The sequence below is a fragment of the Elephas maximus genome, chromosome 10 (assembly GCF_024166365.1).
Source record: "Elephas maximus indicus isolate mEleMax1 chromosome 10, mEleMax1 primary haplotype, whole genome shotgun sequence".
Taxonomy (NCBI): Eukaryota; Metazoa; Chordata; class Mammalia; order Proboscidea; family Elephantidae; genus Elephas; species Elephas maximus.
This window is the reverse complement of record NC_064828.1, coordinates 43,223,857-43,243,208: the sequence shown is the minus strand read 5'-3', so window position 1 is coordinate 43,243,208 and position 19,352 is coordinate 43,223,857. Positions and strand designations below refer to the sequence as shown.

Sequence of the window (19,352 nt, the reverse complement as noted above, 5' to 3'; positions counted from 1 at the left end):
GCTACATTGATTCATAAGTCTATCCTTAAGCCAATATTATACCATCTTGAAACCAGCTAGTGTGAGTTCTTTTTAAAAATAATTGTTTTGGCTATTCTAGATCCTTTGCATTTCCATATAAATTTTAGAATCCACTTGTTAATTTCTACAAAAAAATCCACTGGAATTGCATTGAATGCATAGATCAGTTGGGAAGAAATGTCATCTTAACAATATAGGATCTTCTGACCCATGAATATGATTTATCACTGTTTATGTAGGTCTCTTTAATTTCTCTCAGCATTCTTTTATAGTTTTCAATGTACAGACAGTGCACATATTTTATTGGATTTATTCCTAAGTATTTCAGTTTTTACGATGCACTTATAAATGGTATTGTTTTTCAAATTTCAGTTTCCAACTGTTGATGGCAAGTATATACAATTGATTTTTGTATATTGACCCTGTATTCTGCAACCTTGCTAAACTCACCTATCAGTTCTTGTAGCTCTTTTTCATAGATTCTTTAGGATTCTGTATGTGGATGATCACATCATCTAGGAATAGACACAATTATATTTCTTCTTTTCTAGTCCATACACATTTTTTTTACACATTATTTTATTCAGATAGCAGCCTCGTCACACGTGGTCCAAGAACACTCAAATGGTCAGTCAAATATAATCAGATGTTAAAGATTGGTCTTCAAACATAATAGTCAATGATACCATGCTTGCCTATGATCTCGTTGATATAAAACCACATCCATACCTCAGTGATCACCAAACTATTCAGCAGAGCTTTCTTCACTGTGACACTGTGAGCTGTTTTGAAGCTGCTAGTTCGAGCACTATTGACTGTTTTTTCAGACTCTAAATAGATGGCAGGATCTCAGCAGGGGTTGAAGGAACCAGCTTCACCTTGGCATAGTGCCAAAATGTGGCCAACAGAGGCCTCAAGTAAGTCAGAGCAATGTTTATCGTCACTGAAGCCTTCTCCACAAGGTTATGGACAAATTGTGCATAGCTCTAGAAGGGAAAGTGCATCACCCCCAATGGCTGACTGAAAGTCCTACACTTTTATCCCCATTTCTTACCTTATTCCTCTGACTAGGACCTCCACTTGAAGGGTGGTGGATAGAAGCAGAAACAGCAGACATCTTTCCCCATGTTCCTGATTTTAGAGGGGAAGAATTTAGGCTCTCATCATTAAACATGATGGTAAATGTAGGTTTTAATATGCATCCTTTACAAGTTTCTGGCATGCAATTTATACTAGTTTGTTGAGGGACTTTTTTTATTTTTTTGAAATCATGAATGGATATTGAATGTTATCAAATGTTTTTCCTAAATCTAGTGAGATCATCATGTGATTTTTCTCTTTTATTTTCTGTTAATATAGGAAATTAAGTTAATTGACTGTCAAATGTTGAGGCAACCGTGCATCAACCTCATTTGGTCATGATTTATTATCCTGTCTTTATATTGCTGGATTCAATTTGCTAATACTTTGTTGAAGACTTTTCATGTTTAGTTTTCTTATAATATCTTTTCCAGTTTTGGTATCTGGGTAATGCTGGCCTCATATAATGAATTGGAAAGAGTCTGTGAAAACTAGGAATTTAAATGTTTAGTAGAATTTACCAGTGAAATCATCCATGTCTGGAATTGTCTTTGTGGGGAGTTTTTAAATGAGTAGTTCAATTTTTGTGATAGATACAGAGTTATTCAATGTTAATGGTTAATTTTATGTGTCAACTTGGTTAGGCTATGATGCCCGGTTGGTCAGACACTAATCTAGATGTTGCTGTGAAGATGTTCACATGTGATGTACATTTATATTCAGCTGACTTTAAAGCAGATTGTTGTTGTTGAAACAACAGTTTCAACATGAATATGAATAAATAGATTGGAATAAAGGATTGGAGGGAGACTCATTAATAGCCTGCATTATGCAGATGACATAACCTTGCTTGCTGAAATTGAAGAGGACTTGAAGCACGTACTGATGAAGATCAAAGACCACAGCCTTCAGTATGGATTGCACCTCAACATAAAGAAAACAAAAATCCTCACAACTAGACCAATAAGCAACATCATGATAAACAGACAAAAAGTTGACATTGTCAAGGATTTCATTTCTCTTGGATCCACAATCAACACCTGTGGAAGCCAGCAGTCAAGAAATCAAAAGACTCGTTGCATTGGGCAAATTGGCTGCAAAAGACATCTTTAAAATATTAAAAGCAAAGATGTCACCTTGAAGGCTGAAGTGTGCCTGACACAAGCTGTGGTGTTTTCAGTTACCTCACATGCATGTGAAAGCTGGACAATGGATAAGGAAGACAAGAACTGACACCTTTGAATTGCAGGGTTGGTGGAGAACACTGAATATACCGTGGACTACCAAAAGAATGAACAAATCTATCTTGGAGGAGGTACAACCAAGAATGCTTCTTTGAAGCAAAGATGGCAAGATTATGTCTTATATACTTCGGACATGTTATCAGGAGGGATCAGTCCCTGGAGAAGGACATCATGCTTGGTAAAGTGGAGGGTCAGCAAAAAAGAGGAAGCCCTTCAACAAAATGAATTGACACAGTGACTGCCACAATGGGCTCAAGCATAACAACAATTGTGAGGATGGTGCAGGACCGAGCAGTGTTTTGTTCTGTTGTACATAGGGTAGCTGTGACTTGAAACTGACTTGAGGGTACCTAACAACAACAACATGAATAAATGAATATGAATGAATATGAATAAATCATATTCATGAGTCAGAAGATTCTATATTGTTAACATGACATTTCTCCCCAACTGAAAGTAGATTTCAACTCATAATGACCCCATGTGACAGAGTAGAACTGCCCCCTAGGATTTTCTAGGCTATAGTCTTTATGGGAGCAGATTGCCAGGCCTTTCTCCTGCAGCGCTGCTGGGTGGGTTCAAACTGTCAACCTTTCCATTAGCGGCTGAATGCTTAACCATTGTACCACCAGGGGTCCTTTTAAAGCAGATTACCCTCCATAGTGCAGGTGGGCCTCATCTAATCAGTTGAAGGCCTTTTAAAGTTGTTCCTGATTTTTCCTTATTATCTTTTTAATATCTGTAAGACCTGTAATGATGTTATTCTTCGTTTCTGATATCGATACTTTGTATCTTCCTTCTGTTTTCTTGGTCACTCTGGCTAAGAGCTTGTACTTTTTTTTTTTTTTTTTTTTAATTCTATGTGGCTGCCAGTGTATGTAAAATAATTACCCTTATAAAGTAGAAATTCATGAAAATTGAAAAAGGTAGATGTTAAAGGCTGACAAAAGTAGAAATTTGTATAGTATGGCACATGTGTTATAGGGATAAGCTTCTGTACAGTCTTCAAAGTTAGCTGTCTTTTGAATATTCACTGGTTCGTGAAAAGTGAAAGATTACTTTTACTACAAAAATGAACAAACTTTCTGGGGTCTAAAGGGATTTGTACTTAAAGAGCCTCAGGTCAGCAGAGGGTCATGTGAGCATTCCACAGACAGAATTGTTTCAAGTCTGCAGCTGCCTGGGAAACCTCGATGTAGTTGAGGCTGGCCTCCAACTGGAGCTAATGAACTACTTTCTTCATAGTGGCCATGCTGGAGAAGCCAGACATGGCGTGTAAGAGCGTTGAGCCTATACTCTGGTCTCTGGGTCGGTCTGTTGGCGGGTGCCTCGGTGGGGCCAGATGGCAGGAGTGTTTGTAAATTTGAACTGATCTTTTCAAAGAACTAATTTTGGGTTTCGCTTGTTTATTTTTTACTTTTATGTTTTCTATTTCAATGGTTTCTTCTCTATCATTTCCTTCCTTCTGTTTGTTTTGGTTTGAGTTGCTCTTCTTTTCGTAATTCTTAAACGTAGAATTTTAGATCATTGATTTCAGACCTTTTTTATTTTTCTAATGTACATATTTAATGCTATAAATTTCCTTTTAAGTACTGCTCTTGCTGCATTCTACAAAATTTTCTGTTGTGTTTTCACTTTCATTCTGGTAAAAATTTTAGTAATTTATCTTGTGATTCTTCTTTAGTTCAAGGGTTATTTAGTAGTGTGTTTAGTTTCCAAACTTTAGGGATTTTCCAAAAATTTTCTGTAATTGTTTCCTCATTTAATTCCAGTGTATTCAGAGAACATACTTTGTATGATTTCAATCATTTTAAATTTGCTGAGATTTGTTTTATGACCCAAAATATGTTCTATCTTGATGAATGTTACATGTGCACTTGAACAAATGTTTATTCTGCTGGGTTTGGGTACAGTAGTCTATTAAAATCAATTTGGTCAATTTAGTTGATAGTGTTATTTAGATCACATCTGTCCTTGCTAATTTTTTTCAAATATTAAGAAAGGAGTGTTGAAGTCTGAAGGAAAAAACATTTTTTTTCCTACATTTACGTCTATTTTTATCATCTCCAAACAACAACAACCAAAAAAAAAAAAAAAAACCATTGCTGTTGTGTCAACTCATAGTGGCCCTATAGGGTTTCCAAGGCTGTAATCTGTATGGAAGCAGCCTGCCACATGTTTCTCCTGCAGAATGGCTGGTGGGTTCAAACTGCTGATCTCTGGGTTACTAGCCAAGCTCTTAACCACTGCTCCATCAGGGCTCATTTTATCATCTCTAAAAAAAACAAACCAAAACCAAACAGTGCCATCGAGTCAATTCAGACTCGTAGCGACCCTATAGGACAGAGTAGAACTGCCTCATACGATTTCCAAGGAGCGCCTGGCAGATTCAAACTGCTGACTCTTTGGTTATCATCTGTAACGCTCTTTAATCCTTTGTATAAATCCAGTTTTTCATTTGGTTTCGTAGTCTTTCTGCCTGAAGAACATTCTTTAACATTCCTATAATGTATCAATGTTTGTAATGAATTCTTTCAACTTTCGTTTGCCTGAGAAAACCTTTTTCATTTTTATTTCTGAAAAGATTTTTACTGGGTATGAAATTCTGGCTTAACTGTTTTCTTTCAGTGCACAAATAATTGTTGTCTTAGTCATCTAGTACTGCCATAACAGAAATACCACAAGTGGATGGCTTCAACAAGGAGAAGTTTATTCTCTCACAGCTGGTAGGCTACAAGTCCAAATTCAGGGCATCGGCTCCAGGGGAAGGCTTTCTCTGTTGACTCTGGAAGAAGGTTCTGGTCATCAGTCTTCCCTTGGACTAGGAGCTTCTCCGTGCAGGAACCTCAGTTCCAAAGGACTCAATCTGCTCCTGACATTTGGTGGTATGAGGTCCCCCTGTCTCTCTGCTCACTTGCCTCTTTTGTATCACAAAAGAGATCGGCTTAAGACACTATCTAATATTGTAGATCTCATCAATGTAACTGCAACTAGTCCATATCATTTATCATAGTGATAGGATTTACAACACATAGGGGAATCACCTCAGATGACAAAATGGTAGACAATCATACAATATTGAGAATCATGACCTAGCCAAGTTGACAGATATTTTGGGGTGATGCAGTTTGATCCATGATAATTGTCTTTTGGCTTTCATGGTTTCTGACAAAAAGTTTGTTGTAAATTGCACATTTCTCCCATCTTATTTCTCCACCTGTTGTCTCTAGATTTTCTCTTTAACATTGGTTTTCAGCAGTTTGAATATGATGTGTCTAGGGGTGTGTGTGTATTAAATTTATTCATTCCACTTGGATTCTCTGAGCCTCTTGGGTTTGTGGTTTATTAATTTTTGAAAATTCATGGCTATTATTTTTTGAAATATCTTTTCTGTCCCATTCTATCTCCTCTTGCAACTCTAATTAATCCTGTTTGATACTGTTCCATAGCTCTTGGATGCTCTAGGTTGTCTTGTTTTGTTTTCACTCTTCTTTCTCCTTGTGTTTCAGTTTGGATAATTTCTATTTACCTATCTTCAAGTTCTCTGCTGTGTTTAGTCTTCTGATAGGCTCATTGTAGGCTTCATCTCTGATAGCAAGATTTTATTTCTAGGATTTTCATTTGACTTTTAAAAATCAATTTCCCTCTATCTGCTGAAATACCCCATCTGTTCATGCATGTTGTTCATCTTTTCCACTAGATCTTTTCCAGACTAACCATAAAAAAAAAAAAAATCATAGGTATTATAAATTCTTTTATGATAGTTTCAACATCTGGTCCAATTATAGGTCTGTTTCCATTGGCTGCTTTATGTCTTGAAGATGGGTTGTATTTTCTTTGTTTTTATAATACTTACTAGTTTTCTCTGAATGTTTGACACTATAGAACAGCAGAGACTGTTTTAGAAGTGAACAAACTTTTTCTTCTGTCAGGCCATTACTATGGAGCATTGAGTCAATCTAGTTGGTAGCTTAGCTGGTGTTGAGTTTTTTGTTGCTATGGTTACCTTCAGTGCACCACAGACTTAAAATTCCTCTAATGGTGGGCTGCTGCTACCTTATGGTTAGTGTGTGGCTCAGGATGCTGGAGGGCTTTTCTGTATCCCCAGATTTTAGCAGGCCCTATTTTTATACCCATGTGGGAAACCCTTGTGGCATAGTGGTTAAGTGCTACAGCTGCTAACCAAAGGGTAGGAAGTTCTAATCCACCAGGTGCTCCTTGGAAACTCTATAGGGCAGTTATACTCTGTCCTATAGGGTCACTATGAGCCGGAATTCACTCAACGGCAGCAAGTTTGGTTATACCCATATGCCACAGAGAGCATTTCTCTCTGTATTCTACAACCACCCCCTCCCAGTGGTAGATTACTATTGTTTGTTACTTGGTACCAGGATTTGGGGATGGGGTGGAGTTCTTGTTTATCCTGGTCAAGTCTCTGTGTTAGATATGCCCTGTGCCCTTGGAGGTGAGGTTTTCTCAAGGCAGCCAAACTTCACTTTCTATCTGTTCGGTGGGAGGGAGTTCCCTGCCCATCTCCCCATATTAGCCAACTGCTGTGTGGCATTGGTGCAGGATCCTTGTCCCAGGCAGATTTCCTGCTCCTTCCACAGGGGCAGATGGTTTTTGCGTTTACACCTCCCTCAGTGGCATTTTCCCCTCGCCTGGGACCAAGTAACTTGAGCATTTCCGCCCACTTTCTTAGTGGTATATGGCTTTTGCATCTGTACCACCTCCCGAGGCAGAGGATCTTTGCTCAAGTCCCTGGGGCCCAGTGACTTTTATACAGTTCCCTCAGCAGCATAAGGCTTTTGCTTCATATGAGAGGAAGGTCCTGTAAATGAGCAGCGTTTCTTGCTTGGACAGCATTCAAGGGGGTTCACTCATGTTTCATGCCTTGCCCTCCTTCTTTCTTATGTGCACTCAGTACAGGCCCGCTGAAAAGAATTCATGTGTCAGTGCAGTCTATTTCTGGGGCTCCAGCAATTCTAATCCACACTTGACCCTTAAGAATTTGTTAAGATTTTAGCTGTTTTTTTCTTGTCTGCTTTCATGGCAGCTGCCTCTTCTTCCCTGAAGTGAAAAAATTCATGTGTCCAGACTTTCCTTGGAGGGGTCTATTGCTTTTGGAATCCAATTTCACCTGATTTCAATGTGTATTAATTATCTATTGCTGCATAATATACTACCTGAAAATCTAGTGGCTCAAAATAACAACATATTATTTTACAGTTGTTGTGGATCAGTTGTTGTGGGTTCTGCAGCTCAGGAGCTGTCACAATGTTGCAGTTGAGGTGTTGACTGGGGCTGCAGTCATCTCAAGGTTCGGCAGAGCCAGTATCTGCTTCCAAGCTCAATCAGTGGTTGTTGGCAGGATTCAGTTTTTCATAGGCTGTTAGACAGAGGGCCTCAGTTCCCCAGACTGTTGATTGGAGAACACTGTTAGTTCCTTGCCATTTCGGCCTTTCCATAGTACAGATGACAATATGGCATCTTGCTTTATCAGAGCAAGCAAGACAGAATGAGAGAGTGAGAAAAAAGAGAGCATGTGCAAGAGTTAATGGAAAGCAAAGTCTTTTGTAACCTTATCTTGAAAGTGCCATCCCATCATTCTTGCCAGATTCCTATTGTTAGATGCAGGTCATTAGGTCCAGACACGCTCAAGAGAAGATTATGTAAAGGTGTGACTGCCAGAAGGTGAGCATCATTAAAGGTCTGCCTGCTACACCTTGTGATCTCGTAGGCTCAAGAATAGTTAAAATTTTATAAATCAAATTACCCAGCTTTTCCCTATTGTTTATATGGAAACAGCGTTCTCTTGTGGCTTTCTACATCCTTTTCTTTTAATAAACCCGTTTTCTGTTTATATCAGTTTTACACAATTAAAAATTTTGGCTAATAAAGGAAGTAATGTGTGGTAGTAGTTAAAGCAGACAAAACAGAGCCCAGACACTGGTTTTGAATCCCATCTCTTCTATTTACCTTATCACTAACTTTACTAGCTGGGTGACCTTGAGCAAATTATTTAACTGTCCTTCAGTTTCCTCATTTGCTAGATAAGGATTTAATGAAATAATATGTGCGTACTCATTTGCAAGGTAAGAATTTAATGAATAATGTATGTAAAATGCTTAGCACAGTGCCTGGCCCATAGGAAATGTTCAAGGAGTAGCTGTTATCATCAGACTTGAATTTTATATGAATAAGCCTGGTGCAGAGTAGAAAGTAGACTGTAGGAAGGAGAGACTAGAGGCAGGAGGGCCAGTTAAGAAGTAGACTCAGGATATCAGATGTGAGTCATGATGGCTTGAGATTCAGCTGCAACAATGGAGATAGAAGGAATAGACTCCAAAAGGCCGTAGTACATAGATAACTGTCCTTTCAGGTTGTGTCCATGTACTCGTCATTCCATCTTCTCAGTACTTCTCCACCTTCTACATTAACTTATGTTCAGTCCAGTATCACACTACCTTATAACATTTGTTTAGATACCCTTCTCTCCCTACTGAATGTGAATCCTTTGAGGGATGGGCATTGTCTAACTTGTTAATGTATCCTTAGTGCCTCATACAGTGTCTAGCATGTAGTAGTCATCAACAAGTTGTTGAATTAAACTCAACAGGAAAGTTGTTCTTTTCTCTTTCTTGCTACTTTGGCCTCTGTGAAAATATCCGTAATTGAGTTCACAATTGTTGGAACATTTTGATCCCAGTGGCTGAGAAACCCATCAATTCTGATTCTAGCTAGATCCTAGATCTTGTGCTCTTGTCCTCGGTCTTGGTGTTCTATAGGGAAAGACAAGGACAGTAGAGGGGCTAGCTATGAAATGTGTTGTGGACCTAGACCTCAATCAACCACCTAGACTATCCCACTGCTTTGATTTTTTTGGGAACTTTATACTCTGTTTTCTTCTATTTATATCAGATTTCCAAAAGATAGTTTTCTTGATTTAGATCCCAATTTCATTGACTATTAGTATACAAATAAATTTTAAGTTGGTTACTTAAGGGGCAGAATTTAAGTTACCTGTGTTGCCAGTGTGTGTCTTTTCCCTTATCATAGGAAACCCATGTTAGTGCGTGCTTTCTGGCTTCTTACTTTATCAGCTTATAGCATCTCACCAGTTCTGCAAAGGTCTTATGTAACAAGATGAAGAAAATTATATTCAGCAGAATTCCTTTCACCAAGAGGATTGTTTTTGTTTAGAAGAATTTCCTTGACAGGCCTTCCTGGCGTAAAAAAAAAAAAAAAAAGAGAGAGACCTTAAGGGACCTCATTGGGAAGAGAATGCATCTGAGTGGAAAAGTGGAAAATCTGTCTGTGGCTTCTGCAGGAGACCAAGGCTCTGAAGGCAGAGAGATAATGGAAGGCAGCTCGCTTTGTAATATGACTCCTCTTCACTTCTCTTTATGTCCTCCCACATCATCAGTAAAGTTACCAACCTCATACCATGCACCAAGTGAGTGGCTTTAAAAAAGAAAAGTTAATGTAGAGGCTGGACTCTGAAGGCACATGGGTTGGAGAGGTTAGCCAGGGCAGGTGAGGGAATGTGGAATCAGTGAAAGGAAGTAAACTGCAAGAGCATGTAGAGAGGTAGAGGGCTTTTGACTATCTCAGGCTATGGCACTGGGTTTCGGTTGAGGTTAACCACATCTCTGACAGTCCTGATGAAGACCCAAAGGAAGGGATACGATTACAGAGTTTGTTTTTTAAACTGAATCATGTGTAATATAGTAAAACACGAAGTATATAGACCTTTATATTATTGTTGTTAGCTGCCATCAAGTTGGCTCTGATTCGTGGTGACCTAATGTGTAACAGAATGGAACAGTGCCTGGTCCTGTGCAGCCTTGATGATCATTTGTATGTTTGAGGCCATGTTGTGGCTATTATGTCAGTCCGTCTCATTGAGGGTTTCTCTCATTTTCACTGACACTCTGCTTTACCTTTTCTAGCAATTAGTCTTTCTTGATGATGTGTCCAAAGTAAGCAAGCAGAAGCCTTGCCATCCTTGCTTTTAAGGAACATTCTGGTTGTGTTTCTTTTAACACTGACATTTATAGACTGTCTGTAAACATATTTTATGATATAGTTTAAAATATTGTTATAAGTGATTTTTTATAGTGTTGGTTGATTACGTGATCCGCTAACCATTATCAGTTTTGGGTATGGTTAAGTCTGTTCACTGGTAAAATTCTCAGATCAAGTTAAATTTTGTGAATGTGAAAATGTCTTGATATCAGTTTTCATTACCATTATGTAATTTTAACTATGGATACAAAATTTTAATAAGAATTAGCTTAATATAACACTTCCTTTACAATTAACTGTGAAGGATGATGCTGGAGACCCAGAAATACTAGAGAGACAGCCTGGGTAGCACAAAGACAAGGGACTTTGTCATTGGAAGATTTGCTAGGTATTCCCACTGACTAACAGATGTTGCAAAACCACTGATGCAGAACAGGGGTCAGCATCTTGCCCTTACAAAGAGCAGAGAAACGCTAGGATCGTTCACATTTCTTCTCGGCCTTTAGTTCCAGTGACTCTATTGGAGTCCTGAGGGCCACTTGTTCTATAAACAGAGGCCATAGTGGCATAGCTTAAAAAAAATTTTTTTCAGATGTCGCATAGTATTTCTTCAAAGCTTCATTTCTTTTAAGTCTTTGTTCAATTATGACCTTTTCAATGAAGCCTGTTCTGGCCTTTTAATACTGCCCTCATCCTTGACCTTGCAGTGCTTTTTTCCTTTTCCAGTAGAACTTATATGTAATTTATCAACTTTATTGTTTATTTTCTGCCTCCTCTCTCTATGATGTAAACTCCATGAGGGTGATCTGCTTGCCCTTTAGTTGCAAGGAATGGTGTGGTGTGTTTCCTTTGCAGTGTAGATGATATTGGTCTTCTGACAACTGCGCTCATTAGACAATGAGCTTTTACCTACATGATATCATTCTGCTCTTAGTGATCAGGGCTAGTTAAAGCTCTCATCATTCACCTTACCAAGGTCATCCCTGCTGTAAATCCAGTTCAGAGACACCTGACCTCTGTAGAAACCTCAGTAAACATTCACATTTATTTTGCATGTTAAGGTTGATTTTGAATTTCAGTAAAATAGTTCAAAGTGTAGTGTGTACCGTTTTTCCACCACATTGGAAAAACCAGATAATGACGTTGCTGACTGTTAAAATAGAGCTTGCTTGGCTGGTAACAGTCACTTTTATTTTCTTTAGAAGTTTCAGCTATATAATTTAACATTCAAATTTTAGCTTAAAAGTAATTCATGTGCTTATTATAGTCAGAGTAGCTCTGTTCCAGAGTAACTCTCAACAGGGTGCATTGAAGAAGACACCCAGTAAGAGCACACAGTCCAGTGACATGTCCAAACATTCCCTTCAGAACATGAGTAGAATAGCCACATTGTTACAGCCACCAACAGGTTGGTTCTGGTTCTGCTTGGAGGCTGGGAACTGAACTTTGATGATTTAGAACTTTTTTTTTTACATCACAGAATTTACACATAACCTGGATAATTTGACCTGAAAGGTGACTGTGGTGGCCAGGAAAAGTCAAGGGCTAAGATAGGCAGCCTTGTGGCTCATGTCCTTTCACCTGGCTGTAGGTGTGCTTGGGAGATTTTATAGTGGGAAATTTGCAGTTTTGATGTATGGTCCTGCGATTCATTCATTCACCTCTCTCCTCTCTCTCCCTCCATCACTCCATCATTTTTTTAGCCCTTTTCATGTGTGAGGCATTGTGCTACCTGGTGGGGAGACTAGGATGTATGAAACGTTGACATTATCCTAGAGGAGCTCATAGTTTAGTAATACCTTATGGTTTAATGTGTAGGCAAGTTTGCATACTACAAACATTTATCCTTTACATACTGTAACAGGCAAGGTCTGGTATGGTGGAGAGAGACTCTCTGGAATGATACTTTATTATTTTCTTAGAAACAAGAAGCATTATGCTCTTAAAAATAACATTTTGAATATTTTCAGGCCTTTCTAATAACAGCAACAAATCAGAGTCCAGACTAAGGGGGCACTGAGATTTCCTAGTCCCATAGCCATCCAAAAGCCCAGGAGTGAAGAAAACATAAAAAGATTATTGGTTAAGGTCAGCAGTGTGCCTTGGAAGTGGGAGAGCAGAGTTACGTTTGTTAAAATTCAGAAGAGAGTAAAAGCTTCCGTGACAAGGCTTTGAATAGCACGGGATGTTCTGCAGAGCCTAGACAGGAGGCCAGGCTACTTCTGCCTTCGTTTGATTGTAGATTGGGCCAGGGAAGTAGACAGAAGCCAACAAAGACATGGCAAAGAGATGGGACTAGAAGGCTCCTATGAATGTAATCGTTTTTTATAAGTGCTTTTTGCTGTCCACCTCCCAGGAGTGTCAAAGTCTCATTGTCACTCAAGGTCATGAGTGTGGGTAAATTGATGGCGATATGGAAACTTACAGGAAGTGCTCATGGGATTCAGGATGAGGACCAGGAATACTGATAGGAAAATACAGCATGGAAAAGCCAATCCAGAGGTGTTCCCCATAAACCACTGTGTCTGCAGCTACCATTTGCTTCCTGCTTTGCCATTGCTGAGTCTTGAGGTTGTATTGGAAGAAGTGACCATTCCCAAGACATTTTCATTGAAAACAGAAACTAACCCTGGTTGATTGTTAGTTTAACAGTATAATCCTTTTGATGGTTGTTAGCTGCATGATTAGAGACTGACTCCCTTAGGCCAACTCAAAGTGAGTGGCTTTAACGTGAGGATTCACATAGATCTGGAGTAGAGTCATGTTGCCAGGTCACGGGGATCTGGGAATAGTCCCATAGCCAGGCCTCATGAGTCAGCCCTTTTCAAATAGTTCAGTCACCAAAAGGTCAACCAGGATGCCTTGTGACTGTAGTGGTGAAGTCCTTTCTTCTTCCCTCTCTGCCAGGACTTCACTGAATCAACTCTAGTTCTCTGCTATCACCCAGGATCAGCCTTTGAATGTCATTCTGCTTTTGCTCCTCCTACTAACTGCTCCTTCTTTCTGTACGCCTTGCCTGAAATTCTTAAAAGACTCTATTGACTCAGCCAATGCTCAATATGGAATTCCTGTATTGCTCTGAGATTTGTTCCAAGCCAGCATATAGATTGAGGTACACTTAGGGTACTCTATCAATAGGGTACTTAGGGTTCACTTGGGGCACTCTACCAATAGGGTCTGTAGACATGACAGTCTCCCTCAGAAAGGGCAACAAGAGGTAGATATTCAGCATTCTTACTGGAGCAGTTTCATTGTGGCTGGAAGGCAATCCGCCATGGTCTCATGGGGTGAAGTACATCACATACAAAGGATGGAGGGTAGCCACAAAGTCAGATCCCATCCTGCTATGCATAAATGCACTATGACAGCACAGAGTTTACATTAAAATATCACCTGTCTCCCTACACATCTCTGGACCTTCATTCTGCTGAGTAGATTGGCAGCCAGTGAGATGGAGATCAGGGACTTGGGGACCACAGGACTTGACTTTCTAGGCCTGTGATGCTGGACAATCTCTTGAAGACTTGGTTTTCCTCACTTGTAAGATGGGTGTGCTAGTGCCTACCTCAAGGAGCCCTGGTGGTACAGTGGTTAAGTGCTCGGGTGCTAAATGAAAGTTCAGCAGTTTGAACCCACAAGCCACTCTGCAGGAGAAAGATATGGCAGTCTGCTCTCGTAAAGATTTACAGCCTTTGAAATCCTATGGAGCAGTTCTGCCCTGTCCTAGAGGGTTGCTATGAGTTGGAATCACCTTGATGGACAACTGGTTAGTATCTACCTCATGAGTTTGTTGTGAAGGCTAGAGGAGATAATGTGTACAAACTGAATGCTTCCAGCTTCTCCAATCCCGTTGTGGTAGAGTCAATTCCGACTCATAGTGACCCTATAGGACAGAGCAGAGCTGCCCCCATAGAGTTTCCAAGCGTGCCTGGTGGATTCGAACTGCCCACCTTTTGGTTAGCAGCTGTAGCACTTAAACCTCTATGCTACCAGGGTAAAACAAAGGTTCTGCTGCTCAATGCCTACTCCCTGTTACCTGGGCAGGCCCTTAGTCCTTCTAAAATTTCTGTGGCACTTTTGGAGTCCCCCAGTAGGAACTGAGGTTGTCTCCTACCTCATTTGGCTACTTCCTGTGACTATTTGTTTTGACATGATAGTTACCTTGGTGTGTTTGTATATGTGTGTTTTTTTTTTTCACCCCCCAGCAGCCTGGCCATCTGCCCACTTACTTCTTTGTCTCCAGTCAGAAGGAAAGACTTTTTTCCCTTAAGACTAGTTCCGTTTGGGGGTGAGGGGACAGAACCCACAGTGGTAACATAGCTTTCATTTTATCTACCTTGCCTCCTTGGAATGGGAATGCTTCCAAAGGGGTGGCTGGGATTTTACCCCCGGACCCAGGCTTCCCAGGAGCCCCAGATATTCCCTAGAGAGCTGGTTTTCTATATTTCTTTCTCAAATTATGGTACTTTTCCTCTTCAAGCAGTTTGTCTTGGCCCCCACACTTGTTCATCAGCCATATCTGAACACAAATTATAGATAGGAATTAAATTCTCTCTCATGTGGCTCTTTGAAATCAGAGGAGGTGTTCAGTACAGGTGAGGAGTTTTGGAGTAGCTTTAAAGAACTGAAATCGATTTTCTTATAGTTCTGGAGGCTAGAAACCTGAACTTAGGGCAGCAGCAGGGCTGTGCTGTCTGGTAGCTCCAGGGGAAGACCCTTCCTTATCTCTTTCAGTTTCTCTAGTTCCAGGTGTCTCTTGGGATTGCTTGGCTTGGAGATGTATCTTGACATGACACCCTCCCTGTCTATGATTCTTCCTGTTTCCCTGTCTGTTCTCTCCCTTAATAAGACACCTCTCAGAGGGACTAGAATTAGGACCCATCCTATTCCAGTATGATTTAGCTGATAATATCTTCAAAGAAAGATTTTATTTTCCCAAACAAGGTCAAATTCACAGATTACAAGTGTTAGGACTTCAACATATCTTTTTGGGGACACAATTCAATCCATAAGAGATGCAGCCTGATGCCTGAGTTTTCCTGTGCTGACAAAGCTTTCCTAGTGTTTGCCTCCTGGTGGTGCTGCATGCCTTTCATCTGGGCAGATTCTAGCAGGACTTCATACATAAGACCTATTTATTATATGAATATTTTTATGAATCCTATTCTTCCTGATATCTGTGTTACTCTACAAATGCAATGTTTTTCAGTAAGTTGATCTCATAGACACTGTGTCAGGGCCCACAGTAGCTCTTGAAGATGAAGACTTTTGGGGAATTAGTAAGACTTCCTTCTGCAGGAAGGCTCCTGCTTTTATATGGCCACCAGCAATTCTAGACAGAGAATAGCCTGCTCTCTGATGGCTGATTGTAAAGTGTTTCCTTCAAGGCAAATCATTATTTTTATGGTAACATGGGGAAAAGAAGCATGGTTTCAGAAGTTTGACTTGCTTGTGCATACGTGTAGGTGGAATTTCCTAAGCTTTCTTACAGTCTGGGGCTGCTGGCGTGGGTGGGGGCCGGGTAGAGGGGTAACAGAGGGAATTTGAGTAGTTAGACTGGGTCATTTGGGGTCCCGTTCAATCCTGAGCTTCTCTAATCCTATAGTTTCAGATGCTTTTACCTAAGAAAAAAGTGAGGGGAGTGCCTCCTAAACCTGCTTTAATGTTACCCCCAATGCGCTCCATTCACTTACTACCATTCTCTCTTTTTCCTTCCCTTCAAAATGAAATAATTTCATCCTAACTTTTGAAAACGAGACACACAGTACCAACAAGCAGAGATGGGGACATAGCCCCCAGGTCAAATGATAAGTTGTTCTGCCTCTTTGATGGGTATACATGGGGATACCCGGATTAGAAGGTAAATTAAATTGGGATACTTAAAAGCAGTTGAGAAAAGCTCCTACAATTTTGCTTTTTCCCTGGGCATCTCTTTTCTGGGTAGTTCTGGGGTGAATTGATCGACCTGTGGAGTACCCTGTCCAGATGAAAGGTGTGTGAGGAGGGAAAGAAATCATTGGGTGACAAGGGCAACTGCCTAAAAGGACAAAGGTCTCTTTGATATGGGAGCTTGTTTTCACTTTTTGAAAAATATCCTTACTTTTACCGGCTCTAGATTCAAAATGTTTTCCTTCACTCTTGCCTTAGGATTGCTTTCCCTCTAAACATGAGCAGTTTTAGAAACCTGAGCATCAAGCATCTGTAGCCAAATGATTGTTTCTGGGGCTGGATCAATTCTTAAGTGAGCCTCAGGGTCACTGACCACCAACATGTCTCTGAATTGGGGGAGCCTGGATGCCAGGGCTCATAAGGCTGAATCCTGGTCTTTGTTGAGACACTGGAGCAGGCTCTTGATGTCATGACAGGACTCAGAGTCCAGGCCAAGGCAGATACACAGGTTGTAGACACTGGCAGATTTGGCCCCGAGGGCAGCCAAGAGACAGCTGGCATGCACTGCCCACATGCAGACCACACGGGGGAGATCACATCAGATGCTGTGCTAAGAGGGAGGCAAGCAAATCATAGATGACACCTAAGGAACGAGAAAATTGGTTGACTTATTTCCTTCCCTTCCTGTGACCACAGCTTGGTGACAACTTGGAGTGTTTTGTGGTACTTAGAGATATTTGAACCACTGCCTGTATAGAGGGAGATCTTGCCTAGCTACTCGGGAGCATAAGATTGTGTACGCATCAGAGGGCTGCACCTTTGACCTGCCAGTTCTTCATTTCAAAGGGAAAAGGATTTGGATTCAGATCTGACTAGTTCAAATTTCACCACTTACCAACTGAATGGCCTGGGATAGGTCAGTTAGCTTTTATTTCCTCATCTGGGAAACAGGGATGTTGTTATTGTTAGTTGCTGTCCAGTCGATTCCTAGTTATGGCAACCCCGTGTGTGCAGAGTGGAACTGCTCCACAGGGTTTCCAAGGCTGTGACCTTTCCGAAGCCGATCTCCAGGCCTGTCTTCCGAAGTCCTCTGGGTGGGTTTGAATAATCATTTTGACTAGTAGTCAGTGCTTAACCATTTGCGATACCTGGGGAGCCTGTGAAACGGGGATAGTGTTACCCATTTTCTTAACAGTTTTTACGGGGACTAATGAGCTAAGGTGTAATGCACCTAACAAAGTCCCTGTCAGATAATGGCAGCTTAAGCTGTTAATCTCTTCTTCTTTGCTCTTCTGCATCTTAGTAAAGTATGACTCATGAAGCTGGTTATTGCTGATTCTTGGTATATGTTAACTTATTTTAAAAAATGGAATATAGGTTTAAAATGCAGTCTTCTGTGGATTTGGCTGGAATATTAGAATATTAATAATAGTAGGGCACTTGAGGATTGTGTAATCAATCCAAGTTTGTTTTTCTTTAAGTAATGGATACATGATTAGAAATTCATTGTGTGTAAACTGCATGATTTTTAAAAAATTACCAGAATTAGCAATTCAAAAACATTTTAGCAGCAAATGTAAAAAATAATCTAAGAATGGTTTAATTAATTTATTCTCACAAAAGTTTATAGTTATAGGCCTAATATAATTGGTCAGATATAATAAAAATTAATGAGAATTTTGGTATCTAAAGGACTAGGGAATTCTTGAACTGTGGCTTGTGTTCTTGGACACATCTCAATTCTAAATCTATGTCTACATCACTAGTGAGTGTCAGCTTCAGTTTTAGCGGCTCTGTGAAAGAGAATGTATTTTCTCAGAGCTAGTTAGACTGATGTTTTGTCCAGAATTTGGCCATTATTTCATGACTTGTTTTTCGGCAAGTGGCATAAAGTCCTCTCAAATTGTCTTAAGCCAAAAAAGGGAATTTATGTAATCAGGTAATTGAAAAAGAGAGCTTCAGGCATGTCTTGATTCTGTCAGCGTAAGTTTTTTTGGTCATAAAAGAGATTATGTAGGAGCTACTTTTGTTTAAAAGGAGCCCTGGTGGCACAATGGTTAAGTGCTTGGCTGCTAATTGAAAGGTTGGCAGTTTGAGCCGAATGGTTGCTCTGTGGGAGAAAAGACCTGGTGATCTGCTCCCATAAAGATTATGGCCTATAGGCTTGCTGTGAGTCAGAATCGATTTGATGGCCCACAACAACAACATTTTTGTTTAAAAAGTTAATTTTTGGTTCATTAACCCAGTTCTTAAACTTTAAGTTCAATTTACAAATATTATTATTATACCAATATATCTAGCAAATTTTTCATCTCAGACATTAAATTGTTTCATTTCTGGAAGTTCGGTCTGGGTCTCTTAGCTCTTCTACAGCTTTATTTAACATAGTCAAGCTTTCCTCTCCATTCTTGAATATATGGATTATAGTTATAAAATTGTCTTACGTCCTTGTTTACTAATTCTATCATCTGTGACGCTTCTGGGCCTATTTCAACTGAAGATTTTTCTCTTCGTTATGGACTGCGTGTTTTGTATACGGTAAGTTTTGGCTGGATTCCAGACACTGTGACTTTTACCTTGTTGGGTGCTAGATATTTTTGCATTCCTGTTGGGGTTATACTCTTGAGCTTTATTCTAGGCTGCATCAGTTAAGTTACTTGGAAACAGTTCGGTCCTTTTGGATCTTGCTTTTCAGGTTTGTTAGGTAGGGCCAGAATAGCATTTAGTCTAGGGCTAATATTCCCCACTACTGAGGCAAAACCCTTCTGAGTACTCTGCCCAAAGCATCATGAATTATGAGGGTTTTCACTCTGGTTCATACGAAAAGACACTATTCCCAGTTCCACATGAGCTCAGAGGACTGTTCCCTCTGATGCTTTTGGGTGGGTCTTTCCCTGGAAATAATTTTTAACAATTATTTCCTTACACACGTGCACTGATTAATAATCAGCTGAATACTCAAGAGGGAACCCTTGCAGATCTCCAGAACTCTCTTCCTGTGTAGCTCTCCTCTCTCCAGTTCTCTGCCCTGTGAACTCTAGCTGTCTTGATTCCCCTGTAGCCCTAGCTCTGTCTCCTGAGCTCAGGGAG

General features: G+C 40.1%; 1 protein-coding gene and 1 pseudogene across 1 annotated transcript; both read right to left on the bottom strand.

Annotated features, from left to right (window-relative positions):
* Positions 1-684: 684 nt before the first annotated feature.
* LOC126083677 (ATP synthase subunit g, mitochondrial-like) lies at positions 685-1,195 on the bottom strand. The gene is given in 3 exon segments (XM_049897526.1): positions 685-839; positions 842-1,007; positions 1,076-1,195. Coding segments are annotated over 3 exon segments (441 nt in total).
* Positions 1,196-3,409: 2,214 nt separating this feature from the next.
* LOC126084738 (guanine nucleotide-binding protein G(I)/G(S)/G(O) subunit gamma-5-like) lies at positions 3,410-3,615 on the bottom strand (annotated as a pseudogene).
* Positions 3,616-19,352: the final 15,737 nt, after the last annotated feature.